At 35.1% G+C, this 19,643-nt stretch overlaps 1 protein-coding gene across 6 annotated transcripts in view; it reads right to left on the reverse strand.

The window, feature by feature from the left end:
* The window catches only part of WDHD1 (WD repeat and HMG-box DNA binding protein 1), a 97,503-nt gene that overhangs the window by 60,523 nt on the left and 17,337 nt on the right, over positions 1-19,643 (reverse strand). For 5 of the 6 annotated variants that reach the window (XM_057544360.1, XM_057544361.1, XM_057544358.1 and 2 more), the window contains exons 7-13: positions 18,291-18,386; positions 14,972-15,064; positions 14,037-14,143; positions 13,677-13,818; positions 8,802-9,012; positions 5,623-5,810; positions 3,603-3,787 (exon numbers count right to left, since the gene is read on the reverse strand). In XM_057544360.1, coding sequence (XP_057400343.1) covers positions 3,603-3,787; positions 5,623-5,810; positions 8,802-9,012; positions 13,677-13,818; positions 14,037-14,143; positions 14,972-15,064; positions 18,291-18,386 — 1,022 coding nt within the window. The remainder of the gene's footprint in view (positions 1-3,602; positions 3,788-5,622; positions 5,811-8,801; positions 9,013-13,676; positions 13,819-14,036; positions 14,144-14,971; positions 15,065-18,290; positions 18,387-19,643) is intronic. The other variant, XM_057544362.1, reaches the window with a different exon arrangement.

Genomic DNA, 19,643 nt, shown 5'->3' on the forward strand with positions numbered 1-19,643 from the left:
CTGCCTGTCAATGCAGGGGACACGGGTTCGAGCCCTGGTCTGGGAAGATCCTACATGCCACGGAGCAACTGGGCCCGTGAGCCACAATTACTGAGCCTGCGCGTCTGGAGCCTGTGCTCCACAGCAAGAGAGGCTGCGATAGTGAGAGGCCCGCGCACCGTGATGAAGAGTGGCCCCCGCTTGCCACAACTAGAGAAAGTCCTCGCACAGAAACGAAGACACAACACAGCCATAAATAAATTAAAAAAAAAAACAAAAACTTGACCTTTAAAAAAAAAAAAAATGGCTTTAAGAAAGTAATTATGAAATATCCTTAAAATGAACTATGTTAAAACCATTAATAGTCATGTTACTGAAGAATATTGAAAGATACAGGAAAATGCTCACAATATAATGTTAAATGAAAAAAAGCAGGATAAAATCAGTAGAGTGTGATCCTAGGCTGCAAATACACACAAAAATCACAACCAAATTTTTAAAAGGGAAGGAAGCATCAAAATGTTAGGCAAGGGCTTCCCTGGTGGCGCAGTGGTTGAGAATCTGCCTGCCAATGCAGGGGACACGGGTTCGAGCCCTGGTCTGGGAAGATCCCACATGCCGCGGAGCAAACAGGCCCGTGAGCCACGACTACTGAGCCTGCGCGTCTGGAGCCTGTGCTCTGCAACAAGAGAGGCTGCGATAGTGAGAGGCCCGCGCACCGCGATGAAGAGTGGCCCCCACTTGCCGCAACTAGAGAAAGCCCTCGCACAGAAACGAAGACCCAACACAGACAAAAATAAATAAATAAAATTAAATTAAAAAAAAAATGTTAGGGCTTCCCTGGTGGCGCAGTGGTTGGGAGTCTGCCTGCTAATGCAGGGGACGCGGGTTCGAGCCCTGGTCTGGGAAGATCCCACATGCCGCAGAGCGGCTGGGCCCGTGAGCCACAATTACTGAGCCTGCGCGTCTGGAGCTGTGCTCCGCAACAGGAGGGGCCGCGATGGTGAGAGGCCCGCGCACCGTGATGAGGAGTGGCCCCCGCTTGCCACAACTAGAGAAGGCCCTAGCACAGAAACGAAGACCCAACATAGCAATCAATCAATCAATCAATTAATCAATAAAAAAATTAAAAAAAAAAAAAAAAAAAAAAAATGTTAGGCAAGAGTCCTCTCATTGCAAAAAAAAAAAGAAAATTTAATATGGGAGAACAAAGAGAAAAAGAAAAAAAAAATTCATAATCCCACCAGCAAGATTACCAACCACTGCTAACAATCTGATTTGTGTTTCCAGTCTTTTTTCTTTGCATATTTACATACATGCAAGTTATTATGAAACTTAAGCTTCAAAATGTAGATACCATAGTATTTAGAATCAGAGGCAGTACTGACTTCCTAAACAGTAATTTTAAATTCAAATTTAAAATAAAGGGAGATGAGGGACTTCCTTGGTGGTCCAGTGGGTAAGACTCTGTGCTCCCAGTGCAGGGGGCTCGGGTTCCATCCCTGGTTGGGTAACTAGATCCGGCATGCATGCCACAACTAAGAAGTCCGCATGCTGCAACTAAAAGATGCTGCATGCTGCAATGAAGACCCAGTGCAGCCAAAATAAATAAATAAAATAAAATAAAGGGGGATGGGAATTCCCTGGTGGTCCAGTGGTTAAGATTCCGCGTTTTCACTACCGAGGATGTGGGTCAATCCCTGGTCAGGGAACTAAGATCCCTCAAGCCATGCAGCTCAGCCGGGGAAAAAAAAGGGGGGCGGGGGTGGACCTAGAGATTATCATGTTAATCGAAGTAAATCAGAAAGAGAAAGACAAATACCATATTATATCACTTATATGTGGAATCTAAAATACGACACAAATGAACATATCCACGAAACAGAAACAGACTCACAGACATAGAGAACAGACTTGTGGTTGCCAAGCGGGAGGGTGGGTGGGGGAGGGAAGGATTGGGAGTTTGGGATTAGCAGATGCAAACTAGAATATATAGGATGGATAAACAACAAGGTCCTACTGTATAGCAGAGGGACCTATATTCAATACCCAGTGATAAACCATAATGGAAAGGAATATGAAAAAGAATATATATAACTGAATCACTTCTCTGTACAGCAGTAATTAACACAACATTGTAAATCAACTATACTTCAATAAAATATTTAAAAAATAAAATAAAAGGATAACATTGTATATGACTGTGAAATAATATATCTAGGAAAACAAAGAGAAGAACAATCATCAATCAGGAAATCATAACAATCTTAACAATCTGAAATCAAAATTGCACATGGAGCCAAGGGGGAAGGGGGATATGGGGGGATGGATTGGGAGTCTGGGGTTAGTAGATGCAAACTATTATATACAGAATTGGATAAACACTGAGGTCCAACTGTATAGCACAGGAAACTATATTCAATATCCTGTGATAAACTATAATGGAAAAGAATATAAAAAAGAATGTATACATATGTATAACTAAATCACTTTGCTATACAGCAGAAACTAACATAACATTGTAAAACAACTGTACTTCAATTAAAAAAAAATTGCCAGGGAAATAAATGTTCTAATTATGTAAGATATTCTGAGTTAGAGACACTGAGTCAACAGTGATTATTTTAGTAAACTGATTTAATTCAATAATAAAGTATTGAGTTGATTTTACAATGTGTAAAATTAGGAAACCAATTAAAATATCAAAATGACCCAATTTGGTGTTTCTCAGGCTTTAATGCATACTCTATCACCTGATGATCTTGTTAAAATGCAGATTCTGACTCAGAAGGTCTGGGTTTGGGTCTGTGATTCTGTGTTTTCAACACGCTCCCACGTGACCCATGCCCCTAGTTTGTGGACCATAATTTGAGCAGCGAGGAACTAATGTATCCAGTCAGAAGGAATTTAATTTCAAATCACCTGGGAGTTAGTAAAATCTATGATCAAGTGTATAACCACTATGATCAGCTGAAAAAATTACCAGGGCAAGCTGGCTGAAATAACAAAGCTGAATAAAATATTTTTTCTTCTTTAAAAAAAATACAGATTCTGCATCCATTGCTTTTCCATCATAATTTTCTTGTCTCTATATCTACATACCTACCTGGCAACCAACCAATATATCTAAGAAGTCTAAAGTTTTTTAAGTTAAAAAGTCAAAATGACAAATAGTACTAATAACATTTTTAGTGTGTTTTTCCTTTTTTTTTTTTTTTTTAAAAGAGAAGTTTCAAATCTAATCTATAGTGACAAAACCCACATCAGTAGTTGTCCAAGGCTGGGATTAGATTAACTGTTAATTGTTAACAGTAGTTATATCTGAGAGTAGAATTCTGGGGGGAATTTTCATTTTCTAAAAATTCTGTACTACTTAAGCTTGCTTGTTTACAGTTAATCCGTGTATTACTCTTATGTAAGAAGGGGACAATTAAGCAAAAACAGACATATGTTCTGAGGTATTACAGGTGTGCTGCTATTTGTACTAAACTCTTCCTTCTGAAATTCCATACTATAAAAGACATAATTTTGTTTTTTGTCTTACAAACTTTTTGTACTGAATTTCAACATTTTAGTATAACAGTTCAACAGTAACAAATTCTTCCTAATAATCTTGAATTTACCTTGCTAGTTCATCAGTGCTTTCACATGCCAGCAAAACAGCTTCATGGGAAAGATCTGCTACTGTGTAATTCAAAGTGTTTGATAAGTGTGTTGCATGGTGTATGGAGGTATCATGGAACTCCACATCTATGGCATTGTCTTGCTCATCATTATAGCAGCGAATAATTCCAATAGAGTTCCACACCTACAAACATGTAAGGTTAAATACAGGTCTGAGAAAGAGTAAAGTTCTTAGAATCAATAGACTAAAATAGTACAGATTAACAAATAATGTAGTCTGTATCAGGGATTAAGTTATGGGAGCAACCACAGCTTACTTACCTCTAAATAGTTTCAGGTAATAGTAGTAACATCAGAGCAACAATTACTAATTATTCTTTTCCTCATGAGGAGAAGGTACATATATACTTATTTATTAGCAAATGGAATATTTTACCTAATATTTTTAAAAATTATATTACTGTCATAAAAAAATACTTTACAATTCACCTTTGAACAACTGAACCATTAAATTCCTCAAACAAAACATTTCAAAAATGTATTTACTTACAAATATGGATATAAATGACTGCATATTTCTTTTGGTCCAACTAACTGGTTTATAGTTATGGCATAAATATATACATTTTAAGGCAGCATAGGACTTCCCTCATGGCTCAGTGGTTAAGAATCCGCCTGCCAATGCAGGGGACACAGGTTCAAGCCCTGGTCTGGGAAGATCCCACGTGCCACGGAGCAACTAAGCCCGTGTGCCACAACTACTGAGCCTGCACTCTAGAGCCCGTGAGCCACAACTACTGAGCCCACGTGCCACAACTACTGAAGCCCACGTGCTCTAGAGCTCATGCTGCAACTACTGAGCCCGCGTGCCTAGAGCCTGTGCTCTGCAACAAGAGAAGCCGCCGCAGTGAGAAGCCCGCGCACCGCAACAAAAGAGTAGCCCCCGCTCGCCGCACCTAGAGAAAGCCTGCTCGCAGCAGCGAAGACCCAACACAGCCAAACCTAAATAAAAATAATTAATTAAACACGCATGCACGCACACACACACACACAAAACAGGAATTTTTAAAAAAAAGAAGGCAGCATAAATTGATACCATTTGGAAAACTTGTCTTCTACTCATGTACACTACAGGCTCACACTAGGCAGGGTAGGCCCTAGTGTTTCCTTTCCTCTACCACAAATACAACTATAAAGTACTTGACAATATTAGAAAAATTAAGCTCTATTACTTGATGATGATTACTGACGGCAATAAAAAGGTTGTTTTTTTTTTTTTTTTAATAAAACAACACCTTTAATATTTATCTACAAATTTATGCCAGGACCATACCATTTAAAAAGGACAACCGTCAAAGTCCTCAATGGAAAACCTCAAATAATCAACAAATAAAAATATTAAACTTTTTTAGCGCTCAAACTTAAGACGAAAAGTTAATATAGTCATTCATCCATAAATATATCTTGAATGCCTATTGTGCCATACCTTGTTCTAAGTGCTATCAGTAAACAAACCAGGAAAATCTCTGTGCTTGCGGAGAATATGTTCCAGTGGCACGGGGAAAAGGGGCAGATAGCTTTTTTTTTCATAGCACTTATCACCTTCTAATAGTATACCGTACCAGTGGTTGCTTTCTAAAAAGCACCTTCTAACTAGTGTTCTGGAATCAGTACAATCTCCTATATAAAAACTAATGTGAGAAGTAAAGTTTGGAAGTATAGCCAAGAGGTACTGCAAGATATACATACAGTCACATTTATTATGTTCATTATATGTCATTTTGCAAAGCAGAATTTTATTTAACACAACATTCAATAATAAGGTTGAAATAAGATTAAAACTGTGAGTTAACCATAAAATCAATCAAGCACAAAATTATAATCAACCAAAGTGCTCCAGGCCAGTTAACCAAGGTTTTTAAAAAAATATTTTTACCAAACAAAATTAACTACAGTGAGATAAAATGCTTAAAAGTGAGATAAAACTATTTAAAAGTTACATGTAGATGCAAGGCTTACCATGAATCTGTGAGTGAGATGCAAGGGTGTAGAACCTGACTGGAATGGCCTTTGCCGGGGCGTTGGCATAGGACCATCATAAAATGGCCTTTGGGATGTTACAACTGGTAGATTGTGAATGCTGCCTGCCTGATCATCTTCCTCCTCTTCTTTGAGAAAACTAGAACCAGTTTTTATCATTGTAACATCTAGAAAACAAAGGATTATAATTAGAGAATCATAAATACCTATTACCTTGAAAAAGAAAAGCATTATGAAATCTAATAACCTTGTCCATTCTTAGTTAGTAATATTAACATTTTAATACTATTTGCCTCTTTCACTGTGTTAACATCTGCAGTGATAATTCGAAAGCAATGGAGGGTAAAACTGCTGGTACCTTAGCATGAATCAAAGCAGTGGCACCAATCTGTATTAGTAGTCAGTGTATTGTTAACCAATTGCAGTAAAAATATTAATTTTATTAAATCTTGATCTTTGCATAGATTTTTTAAAAATGTTCTCTGTGTTAAAATGGGAAGTGTGCATAAAGAATTGTGATGGGGGATTTCCCTGGTGGTCTAGTGGTTAAGACTCTGTGCTTCCAATGCAGGGGTTGTAGGTTCGATCCCTGGTCAGGGAACTAGATCCCACATGCTGCGCAGCACGGTCAAAAAATTAAAAAAAAAAACATGCTGCGTGGTGTGGCCAAAAAATTAAAAAAAAAAAAAAGAACTGTGATGGTTATCTCAAAAAAAAAGCATTTCTGCAATTGAGTTGTAAGCTGAACTAGCTAATTTTTTCATGTAACACCATTTTTACTTGAAATACCAGATAAACTATGGTTATACCAACTCAGTATGTGGCAAACATTTTCTTAAAAATGAAGTGAGCTGGTCATTTAAGAAAAATAACTGACAGAATTTGTGGTCAATGATAAAATTTGAGCTTTCAAGCGAAAATCAGAATAGTGAAAAATGTGTACCTGCCACCATGAGCTTGACTGCTTTGTAATATTTAAAAACTTCTGATGAGATTGGCGATGATACTAACAAATATTATTCTGGATAACGTGTCAATATTAGGAAGGTCTGCAAAGCTCAGGAAACAGTATTTTCCAAATTACCAATGCATATGTGAAAAAAATCAAACATGGTAAAAGATCCATTCAAGTTAGACCAATGGATTTTAATGTAATAATAGAGTTGAAAAGTTCACCAAAAAGTTTTCAGATTCGACATCGCAAGTAATCTTTAAGAAACTATCATTTGTTGCGTTTTGGTGCAACATCGAAGAATATCCGCAATTCTTTCAATAGGCTATTAAAATACTTCTCCTTTTTCAAACTACATATTGTGTGAGGCTAAATTTTTTTCACATACTTCAAACAAAAACAAATATATGGCAGTAGACTGAATCCTGAAGCACATGAAAGAATCCAGCTGTCTTCTATGCTAAGATCTGCAAAAGGGTAAAATAATACCATTTTTCTAGAGTTGTTTTATTTTCATAAAAAATGTTATTTACGTTTACATATAATGAGTTTATTAATGTTACTTTAAAGTGAATAAATATTTTTTAAATTTCTCGGTTTTAATTTCTAACATAGTAAATAACAATAAATATAACTCCACAAACAATTTTTCTTTGGGGTCCTCAAAAAATTTTAGGAATGTAATGAGCTCCTGAAACCAAACATTTGAGGAGTGCTATCCTATAAACCCTATATGCTTTAAATGCAGCACAACCACTGTACACTGGCATTTCACTTGGTAATGTTCAAATGTGTTAATTTTAGCATATAAGTTTAATAGTCACTTCATTTAAAGGTTTTTCATTACAATCCCAATATCTTTAACAGATACCAAACTATTCAGGTTACCTATTTCTTTTTGTTTAAAAATTTTAATATTTATTTATTTATTTAATTGGCTGCACCGGGTCTTAGTTGCCACGTGCGGGATCTTTAGTTGCAGTACCCAGGATCTTTTAGTTGTGGCCAGGTTACCTATTTCTTGAGTTAGCTTGGTAGTTTGTGTCTTTCAAAGAATTTGTCCATTTTATCTAAGTTGTTGAATTTATGGACACAAAGTTGTTCATAATATTCACCTATTAAACTTTTGTTATTAATAGCAGTGCTATCTTACAGAAATATAATGTGAGTTACATATGTAATTTAAAATTTTCTAGTAGCCATATTTTAAATAGTAAAAAGAAACAGGTGTAATTAATTGTAATAATATACTGCATTTAAAATATAATCTCAACATGTACTCAATGTAAAAAACGACCAAGATATTTTACATTCTCTTTTTTGTACTGTCTTGAAAATCTGGTTGCATTTTATACTTAAAACACACCTCAATTTGAACTAGCCACATTTTAAGTGCTCAAAAGCCACAAGTGGCTAGTGGCTATCATATTGGATAGTGAAGATCTATGGGATACACGGTGATGATACCCCTTTCATTTCTTATATTAGTCATTTGTGTCTTTCCTTCTTGACCAATCAGGATAGAGATTTATCAGTTTTATTGATCTTTTCAAAGAATAAGCTTTTGGTTTTATTGACTTCTCTATAGCTTTTGGTTGTCAATTTCACTGAATTCTGTTCTTTATCATTTCCTTCCTTTTGCTTGCTTGGGGTTTAATTTCCTCTTCTTTTTCTAGTTTGCTAAAGCAGAAGCTTAGATCATTGTTTTGAAACCTTTTTCAACATACGTATTTAATGCTATAGCTACATTCTACCAATCCAGTACTGACTTTAAATAATAGTTTTTTTTTTTTTTTTTTTTTTTTTTTTTTTTTTTTAAATATTTATTTATTTATTTATTTATTTATTTATTTATTTATTTATTTTTGGCTGTGTTGGGTCTTCGTTTCTGTGCTAGGGCTTTCTCTAGTTGCGGCAAGCGGGGGCCACTCTTCATCGCGGTGCGCGGGCCTCTCACTATCGCAGCCTCTCTTGTTGCGGAGCACAGGCTCCAGATGCGCAGGCTCAGTAATTGTGGCTCACGGGCTTAGTTGCTCCGCGGCATGTGGGATCTTCCCAGACCAGGGCTCGAACCCGTGTCCCCTGCATTGGCAGGCGGATTCTCAACCACTGCGCCACCAGGGAAGCCCTAAATAATAGTTTTAATAAAAAATTGAAAATATTGATCAGTAAGATGGATCATCACATTCACAAAGTCAATTCATACCAACTGAGTTTTCATCATCTTCTAGGATATGACTTCGCTGTCTAGGACGACCTGAAGCCAGCATGAGGTCATCATCATCTTCCTCATCATTTATAATCCCTTTTGAAAAAGAGCGGGTTTCGACTGCATTGTCATTTAGAAAATCACCGGCACTACTTGTATCTTCTCCATCAAAAAGATCGTTATAATCCTTTTCTACTCTGCTAGATACCTTGAACAAATGAATACAAATTAGAAAGTATTAGTGAACTACTTATATAAACACAATTACTCAAAAGGCAATCTTTTAATATGCACCTATAAACTCTACCAAGTAAGCAAGTGACTTGGTAAAAATAATTAGCAAATATGTTTATGAGGATTATATTTATATTTATATAAGACCTAGTCCTTACTTTAAATGCCTTATAGTCTACGGATAAGGTGGAAGTATAAGACAGACATGTAAAGAAATACATGTGTACACCCAAATATAAAGCAAGATTTTAGGGCTTCCCTGGTGGCGCAGTGGTTGAGAATCTGCCTGCTAATGCAGGAAACACGGGTTCGCGCCCTGGTCTGGGAAGATCCCACATGCCGCAGAGCAACTGGGCCCGTGAGCCACAACTACTGAGCCTGCGCGTCTGGAGCCTGTGCTCCGCAACAAGAGAGGCCGCGATAGTGAGAGGCCCGCGCACCGCGATGAAGAGTGGCCCCCGCTTGCCACAACTAGAGAAAGCCCTAGAACAGAAACGAAGACCCAACATAGCAATCAATCAATCAATCAATAAATTAAAAAAAAAAAAGAACTTTAAAAAAAAAAAAAAAAGCAAGATTTTATTCCTCACAATCATTCTCCAGAAAAGTCACCTATGAGTCCTTACAAAGTCTCTCATTGTAAGATATTCTCTCATTTACTTTTATTTTGAACAAGATACTGCTTAGGTAAGATGTTTACTTTAAACGATCTCAGTTAAAGCTCATCTTTGGGGTATTTTTTTGATGCTTATAGAAGTAAACAAATAGAACCAAAAGAAAAACAAAAGTGGCAAATAAATTCAACATTAATCATTGATTCCTAGGAATATGAACATATCATTGCAAGTACTGAATGTCACTGTAAACGATTTTTGAGATCACTTTAAAAAGTGAATAGTAAGCAGATACATTGTAAGGATCACAATTATTCCTATAGAATGAATAAAAACTGTACAATGTTAAGTCAATGGAAACTTATAGTTGGGTATAAAAGTCTAATGAGAACACCATTAATGGATTCAAAAGGGACTATATCACAAATCTTTTAGATGGAAGTGCATATAACTGTGTTCTGGAAAGTTGACATTTAAAGAAATGAGAGAACAGAAAAAATACTTCTAAATTCAAAAGTTTAAACAAATGATTTGAATAATTAAATTAATAACTATTGATAAGTGCTATAAGAAGATATTTAACTATTTTATCCATAGTCCTAAAAGTTTATGTACTCAAGTTGGTTAAAAACTTTTTTCGGACTTTATCAAAAATGAGGGTTTTAACTTATGGTGAGAGGTGTTGTAACAGAAACATGTACTATGAGAAGTAAAAGCAAAAAGGAGAGAGTGGGCAATTCTGGATAGAAGGGTTAAGGTTTTATAAGAGGTGACATTTGAACTAAAATTTTTTTAATTTTTAAAAATTTTATTGACATATAGTTGATTTACAGTGTTGTATTAATTTCTGTTGATTCAGTTATACATATGTATTCTTTTTTATATTCTTTCCCATTATGGTTTATCACAGGTTACTGAATATAGCTCCCTGTGCTATACAACAGGACATTGTTGTTGAACTAAAAATTATTTCTCAATTTAATTTGCTTTTTTATCAATGTTAGACATGCATATAAATTAGTCAGCGTTATAAGGTTTAATATAAAAATGAAAACAATCCTCTGCACAGCCTCTGACTTACTTCTCTGCTCTCAATTGTTTCTTTTGATACTTTCCTCCACACTTGTAAATCATATTCCAGTGAAATTTTTTGATTTTTCAGTTTTAATTATCTATTTAATAGACGTTACAAACTTCTTTCTGTTAAGGAAGATGAGGATTTGGTGCCATTTTTCAACCACCACTACTCCCCTTGTATGCATATGCACCATTCTCCTACTCCTGTCCACCCAATGTAGATATATTCTCATTCTGCTTGGATCAATTTACAGTATTTAGATTTATTATGACCACGTAAATGCTATTCATAGCTGAACCCTAGAGCAAAGGAAATAAAAGCAAAAATAAATAAATGAAACCTAATTAAACCAAAAAGCTTTTGCATAGCAAAGGAAACCTTTGACAAAACAAAAGGACAACTTACTGAATAGGAGAAAATATTTGCAAATGATATGACCGATAAGGGGTTAGTATCCAAAATACATAAACAGCTCATACAACTCAACATCAAAAAAACAAACAACTCAATTAAAAAATGGGCAGAAAAGCTGAATAGACATTTTTGCAAAGAGGAAATGCAGATAGCCAACAGGCACACAAAACGATGCTCAACATTGCTAATCATCAGGGAAATGCAAATCAAAACCACAATGAGATATCACCTCACACCTGTCAGAATGGCTATCATCAAAAGGAACACAAATAACAAATATTGGCAAGGATGTGGAGAAAAGGGAACCCTCCTACACTGTTGGTGGGAATGTAATTGGTGTAGCCACTGTGGAAAACAGTATGGAGGGTTCTCAAAAAACTAAACATAGAACTACCATATGACCCAGCAATTCCACTCCTGGGTGTACATCCGAAAAAAACCAAATACGCTAGCTGGAAAAGATACATGCATCCCAATATTCATAGCAGCATTATTTACAGTTGTCAAGTTATAGAACCAACCTAAGTGTCCATCAACAGCTGAATAGATAAAGAAGATGTGATATAGATAGACAGATAGATAGATATTGGAATACTACTCAGCCATAAGAAAGAATGAAATTTTGCCATTTGCAACAACATGGATGGACTTAGAGCTTAAGGTATTATGCTAAGAGAAATAAGTCAAACAGAGAAAGACAAATACTATATGATATCACTTACATGTGGAATATAAAAAATATAACAAACTAGTGAGTATAACAAAAAGAAACAGACTCACAGATACAGAGAACAAACTAGTAGGGAGAGGGGTGGGGGGAGGGGAAATATATGGGTAGGGGATTAAAAGGCACAAACTATACTGTATAAAATAAGCTACAAAGATATGTTGTACAACAGGGAATATAGCCAATATTTTATAATAACTATAAATGGAGTACATCCTTTAAAAATTATGAATCACTATATTGTACACCTGTAACTTACATAATATTGTACATCAACTATACTTCAATAAAAATAAAAAAAAGAATCTCTCTGTTTTGGTTTTTTCTTACACGGATTCCCCAAAGATCTTCCAATCTCCTGCCTGAAAAACATAAGACTGGCTGACAATGCTCTGGGAGCCAAGTATGAAAAGTGAGCTGGGAATTTCAACATTCAAGTATACACACTTTCATTTAATCCTTTTCAGTACAGTATTCCTCCTTCACCCAACACCACTCAATTGTACCCAGTGTCCCTGGATCAGTGACCTCTGTTTTACCTCATCTTAGAGAATAAATCTCCAGCTTTCTGCCAGAATGTATACAGGGATGAGGGAGGGCAGTTACCTAGCTGTGCCCACTGTTGCTGAGATTGGAGGGATCTACTTGCTTGTTAAATCAACCCTCCTGTTTTCAGCCCCACTTTTTTTTTTTTAAGGTAGTTGTCAGCCATATTGTTCTTTTTTCTCCCCCCTAGCTTATGTATTTATTTATTTATTTTTATATTTATTTTTGACTATGTTGGGTCTTCGTTTCTGTGCCAGGGCTTTCTCTAGTTGCGGCGAGCGGGGGCCACTCTTCATCACGGTGCGCGGGCCTCTCACTATCGCGGCCTCTCTTGTTGCGGAGCACAGGCTCCAGACGCGCAGGCTCAGTAGTTGTGGCTCACGGGCCCAGTTGCTCCGCGGCATGTGGGATCTTCCCAGACCAGGGCTCGAACCCGTGTCCCCTGCATTAGCAGGCAGATTCTCAACCACTGCACCACCAGGGAAGCACCCCCCACTTCTTTTTTTTTTTTTTAAATATTTACTTATTTATTTGGCTGCACCGGGTCTTAGTTGCGGCACGCAGGATCTTCAGTTGTAGCAGGCAAACTCTTAGTTGCAGCATGTGGGATCTAGTTCTCTGACCAGGGATCGAACCCGGGCCCCCTGCATTGTGGGCGTGGAGTCTTAGCCACTGCACCACCAAGGAAGTCCCTTCAGCCCCACTTTTAAGTGCCTACTGCTACCAAATTCTGAATCTTTGGGGACTCAAGCAAGCTAAGTGGCACCTCAGGGGAAATAATGAACCAAAACAAGGAAGTATAAAACAAGGCAGCCTGTTTAGAGCAGTTCAGTCAGGCTGTGCAGCTAAGCATAAGAAGTATATAGTTAGCTCTAAGAGTTAAGGCCAATTCATGACAGAAAAACTTAGGCTAAACTAAGTTACAGTTATTAATAATTTTCATCTATAAAACATTTATTTAATTAAAAACACCTAGAACACCAGGATACTAAAATATTACAGTTTTTTACAAAGGTATTCCTTGGAAAGCCATGAAATATTAATGGATATTATATGGAGGGAAAGAAGTTCCTTAGTAAAATGTATTTGGGAAACATTAGGTTAAACAAGTTTAAACATTCTTTGTGATAGAGCATTACTGGGCATCTAATAACATAAATTATAATTTTCAAAGAAAGTAATGTAGTTTGTGGTGTTTCCCAAATTCATATGACCACAGAAAGACTTTGAAGAAACTGTTCTACCCTATTACTTATTACCTTACTGCTTGACATCTTTCCACTGGGGTCACAAACATTCTCCAGGACTCCTAGATTTCCTTCTGCATCAGTATAAGCTATTTGACCACAAGTAGGATGCCATGACAGGCCACAAATTGCATAACCTTTCTCATGTTTCACCCTAAAATTTAAAAAGTGAATTCTTAAAACACTGTCAAGAAAAATATAAGCTATACATTTCTTTAGGTAAATTTTAGTTAGAAAAAATTTTGATAAACATAGCTATATGTCTGCATTTTAACAATCTAATGATTGCAGATTTGAAATGTTTAATAATATAAAAAACAAAAATCTAATAGAAATAAGCAAAAAAGAGACAAAAGATTTACTGAATCATACCTTTCCATGCAATCTTTGGTTTCCACATTCCAAACTATAATTAAACCATTAATACTCCCTGCAGCTAAATATTGTCCACAAGGAGACCAGGTTACTATATTTAGGGTCTAGTAAAGAAAAACAATAAATAAATAATAATTCATATAATTTAAAACTAAAAACTCATTTTATTACCAAATTCAAATTTTTATAACCCTTATTGTATGCAATTTCTAATTAAATCTGATACATAAACAGCAAGACAAAGTTTGCTTACTTTTTAACTTTCTTTTTCAATAATATTCAACAATCAAAGTAATAGCAGCTATTACTTTATCACAAGAAAATTACACTAGCACAATTTTAAAAGCAAAAGCTAAAAAATGTTTTTATCCCAGAAAGAAAGACAATGCAAGTTATCCTCTTAGCAGTCACCATCAAGATGAAGAGAACCAGGAAGTGAAGTGAATCATACTAAGCCATTGCTGACCTACTGGGCCTCTGTTTCCTAACTGCAAAATGGGTATGTATGAGAGAAGGGGGCGGGGGGAGGGAGAGAGAGAGAGAAAGAAACACAGACTAACAACCTTTCCTGCTCTAAAATTCCAGTGTCTATAGTCACAAGTCTCAATGAAACTCACTTAACAATAAATATTACTAATAATGTGAGAATTACCTATTCTAATACTATGCTAGGGTTAAATTTGACTTCTTATAAATTAAAAGATTTTTCTTATCAAATTTCACAAAGGAGAAAGGTCAGATAGGACCTAGCAAAGACTTATCTACTAGTTATTCACTAAGTGAAGAAAAGCTGAGGGGTAGAAGGTGGACACATGCACAGCAGTCCGGAGTTGTTCTCCATTTCCAACAATATTTAGCTGTAATTGTATTAAAGCAAAGTATGCATTAAATATTCCCATTAGCCTACTGAAAGTATCACTTACAAAACCTACCTGAGAGATGAAATTATCTGAAAGATCAAATTGATTACTCCAAGTTTCTCTTCTATATAGCTTAACAGATTTTTCCACAGGAACTGCTAGTAACTATTAGGAAAGATAAATGATTTAAACAAAAGTTTACACTAAATTAAGTTTAAAGAGAAAAAAAAGCAGAAAATTCATCTAAATAAGACTACAAAACATAAAAGCAAATTTGTATTTTAATTGGCAACTAACAAAACTCAGAAAGCTACTTAAAATTTTGATAAAGAATGGGTGATGATCACTGTATTGCTTGCACTGAAAGACAGAGAACTTATAGTTACTAATATTTTTAATACTATTTCTTAAGGAATATAAGCCCTTTGGATCTAAAAATTCATCGTATTTGCTGGAAGGAGAGAAACAGAGCCAGAATACTTTGAATATCTTTGGAAAAGGAAACATCTTCTTACATATACTTCCAAAAAACAGATTAGTAGAAAAAATAAAACTGACATATTCTTTCCACGCTTATCAAAAAAAAGAAGAAAAATGTATTATTTATGAATAGTAAAACTATGTTTAAAATTTTTTTTAATTATTAGATTAACTGATGTTTCATAAGCAAAGAAGAAATACATACTGGATTTCCCAACTATCACTTTAGTGCAGAATGTACCCTTAAAAGTTTACATGACACAAAAGGTCATACATTGAAAAGAAAGTCTCCCTCCAATCCCTAAATCCTATTCCTGCTTCCCAAAGGCAAAAAACATAAGCATAGACTATATAAGAATGCGTATGTACATATATACAAGTAGACACACAATTAAACAGTAGCATTATCTACTATCTATACCTACTGCTCTACAGCTTGATGTTTTTAATATATCTAAAGACTGATTATTCCATGTGAAGACACACAGATATACCTCATTCTAACAGTTGCAGAGTATTCCATTTTCAGGAATAAATTCCACAGTTTATTTAACCAGTTCTCTATTAATGAACATTCAGGATGTTTACAATCTTTTGCTACTACAAACAATGATGCAACATTTTCATTATACATACTCTGTAGTGCATATGTATAAATATGTTTAGAGAATATATGCCTAGAACTAGTACTATTGGTCATTCGTTCTAATAAAAACTGCCACATCCTCTTCCACACAGTATATATCAAACTTCTGATCTTTGACCATCTGACAAATGAAAAACAGACAATCATATTTCAATTTGTATTTCTTTTAGTATGAAAGGTTGCATGTATTTTCATATGTTAAAAGCCATCTGTGTATCTTTTTCTGTACACTGCTCATGTCCTTGTTCATCTTTTTACTGGGATCTTATTGATTTATAAGAACTCTTTGAATATTAAGGAAATTAGCTCTGTCATATTGTTTCAAACTTTTTCTCAGTTCATCGTTTGTCCTTTGACACTGAAATATTTATTATTTTACTTTTCATATTGTCGAGTTTATAAATTTTTTCTGGAAATTTTCACATATACAGAGAAGTTAAAAAGATGATACAGCAAATACCTATATAATGAGATTCACCATGTGATAGGAAGTCTCCAAGATGGTCCTCGGTAATTCTCACCTCCTGGTATTCATGCCCTTTGCCAGTACATTTATTAAATCTCCTTTTCTCCACCTTTATAATACACTAAATTCCCGTATATACTGGCTCTATCTCTCTGTTTAATAGATAGCTGTCTATTCATGAATTAGTATCACACTTTTAATTCCCATAGCATTATAATGTTATATCTGATTGAATTAGACTTTACCACTTTTCTTTTTCAAGACTTTTGCTTTTCCATATGGCTTTAGAATCAGTTCTATTTGGTCCCCCCAAACATCTTACTGATATTTTATATTGAATGTTTCAAAACTATAGATAATTCAGGGAAGAACTGACATCTTTATAACAAAAATTCATTTCTAAGAATAGGATATATTTTTCTATGTGTTTTTCTAAATGTTGCCATTTGCAACAACTTGAATGAATTAGAGGGTATTATGGTTAGTGAAATAAGTCAGACAGAGAAAGACAAATACTGTATGTTATCACTTACATGTGGAATCTAAAAAATAAAAATAAGTAAATAAAATGAATAAATATAACAAAATAGAAACAGACTCAGAGATATAAAGAACAAACTAGTGGTTACCAGTGGGAAGAGGGGAGGGGGGAAGGGCAAAACAGGGGTGGGGGATTAAGAGGTACAAACTATTATATATAAAATAAATAAGCTAAAAGGATTTATTATATAGCACAGGGAATATAACCAATATTTTATAATAACTTTAAATGGAATATAATCTATACAAATTTTGAATCACTATGCTGTACACCTGAAACTAATACAACATTGTAAATCAGCTATACCTCAATAAATGAATAAATAAATAACAAAAAAGAATGGGATATATTTTTCTATTTAAGTTTTCTTTTACTCTTCTTTGTAGCATGTTTAAATTTTCTTTACATAGCTCTTCCACATTTTTTGGTAAGTTTATCCCTAGTTATTTTATATTTTTTTAAAATTTTTAAATCTTTTTTGATTTCACAGTTAGTGCATTATTTTCTCTCACCATATCTTCTAAATGGCTATTGTTTGTATATAGGACTATAGGCTTCATATATTAATTTTGCTTCCAACTATCTTACTGAATTTTCTTATTAGTAATATTTTCCCCCCAGCTGATTTTCTTGGGATTTCCTCGTATACAAGCATTTCATTTTCAAATAATGAGCATTCTCCTTCCCTTCTTTCCAACCTCTCATATCTTTCTATTGTCTAACTGTATCAGCTAGTACCTCCAAAATGTTAAACACTAGTAGTAAGAGTTGATATAACAAGACTGTTTCCAAAGTTGTCCCATTAAACAAGAATGTAAAGAAAAAGGTAAAATCAATTCATTCCTGCCAAATGTACTCTTCAAAAAGAACCTTTAAAAAGTTGAAATGTTTCTTACAGCATTTCAATAATAATTAATTTGCTTGGAGCTCTAAAATTTATAATCTAAATGAAATAGTTACAATTAAAAAAACTATTCTTACATTCAAAGATAACAAGGACTGGAACATATAATTAAAACAAAATAAGGGACTTCCCTGGTGGTACAGTGGTTAAGCCTCCATGCTCCCAACGAAGGGGGGCCCAGGTTCCATCCCTGGTCAGAGAACTAGATCCCACATGCATGCCAGAACTAAAGAGTTTGCATGCCACAACTAAGGAGTCTGTGTGTCGCAACTAAGACCCAGCACAACCAAATAAGTAAATAAATAAATATTTAAAAAACAAAACAAAACAAAAAACAAAATAAGAGTCACTCACCTTCCCACTTTTTGGCTGCCAAGCAAGTCTGCAGATTGATTTTGCATTTACCACATCATTGCATTTTTGCAGCAGTGGCCAACTAATAGCACATGTCTGATTTAAAAAAAAAAAAAAAACAAGAAAATGTAAGTCTTGTGACTGAATAATAATCTTTTTAAATAACTAAAAATGAAAAATAAAATGCCAAAAGAAAAAAAAGAAAATTTATTTCCCCTTATGAAAATTCTCCCAAAATAAGATATGCAGCACTGAATACATTTAATAAGTGGTTTCTTCAAACTGATAGATAGCTCGGAAAAAAGCAACTTAATTCACTTTAACCTAATTATAATACTTGATTTACCTAAGTTACTTTAAGTTTTTCACAGTTATAAAGAGCACAAGTCTTAAATAATTAACTCAAATAGGAGTATTTCCTATGTAGAATAAGCAAACAGTATACTCACTGAGTAAACGTACACAAACAAAAAAAAACCGCAATACATTAAAATCTTAAAGTAACTATGAAAATAAACCTGAGGGCTTCCCTGGTGGCGCAGTGGTTGAGAATCTGCCTGCCAATGCAGAGAACGCGGGTTCGAGCCCTGGTCTGGGAAGATCCCACATGCCGCGGAGCAACTCGGCCCGTGAGCCACAATTACTGAGCCTGCGCGTCTGGAGCCTGTGCGCGGCAACGAGAGGCCGCGATAGTGAGAGGCCCACGCACCGCGATGAAGAGTGGCCCCCGCTTGCCACAACTAGAGAAAGCCCTCGCACAGAAACGAAGACCCAACACAGCCATACATACATACATACATACATAAAAAGAATGTAAGCAGACAAGAATATCATTAAAAAAAAAAAAAAAAGAAAGAAAATAAACTTGAGAGATCTACTACGAAATGTTAAGGTGTCAAAGTCAATCCTTTTAAATAGTTCAAATGTGAGGGAAGAAACTGTGGCTATGAGCTGAAGCATATCTGTGAGGGATGTTTTTCTCATCAGCCGCATCATTCCTAGAGACGCCAAGCCTTCTCTGATTGCCTCAGGAAGAATTCATTGTTCCCTCTGCCAATCCAGAAAGCATTTTCTTCATAACTCCTTTAAAGCTATTACCAGGCTGGGTCAGAGTAAGTTATGTGACTCTCCAAATCAAGTGTGGCCCATGCCTTACTTTCGTATCCCCAACATCTGGGGACCAACATATGGTTTAGCTTATAAATATATAATGATTGAATTTCCCTTTGTGATTGGATACAGAATCAATTAGTCTTCAACATATTTACTTTTGCTTAGATTGTTGGGGAATTTGATCACAAAACCAGTATTTAATGCTACTCAAAAGAAACAAACTATGAAGAAGAAGAATTA

This window comes from Balaenoptera acutorostrata, chromosome 3 (assembly GCF_949987535.1).
Source record: "Balaenoptera acutorostrata chromosome 3, mBalAcu1.1, whole genome shotgun sequence".
NCBI lineage: Eukaryota > Metazoa > Chordata > Mammalia > Artiodactyla > Balaenopteridae > Balaenoptera > Balaenoptera acutorostrata.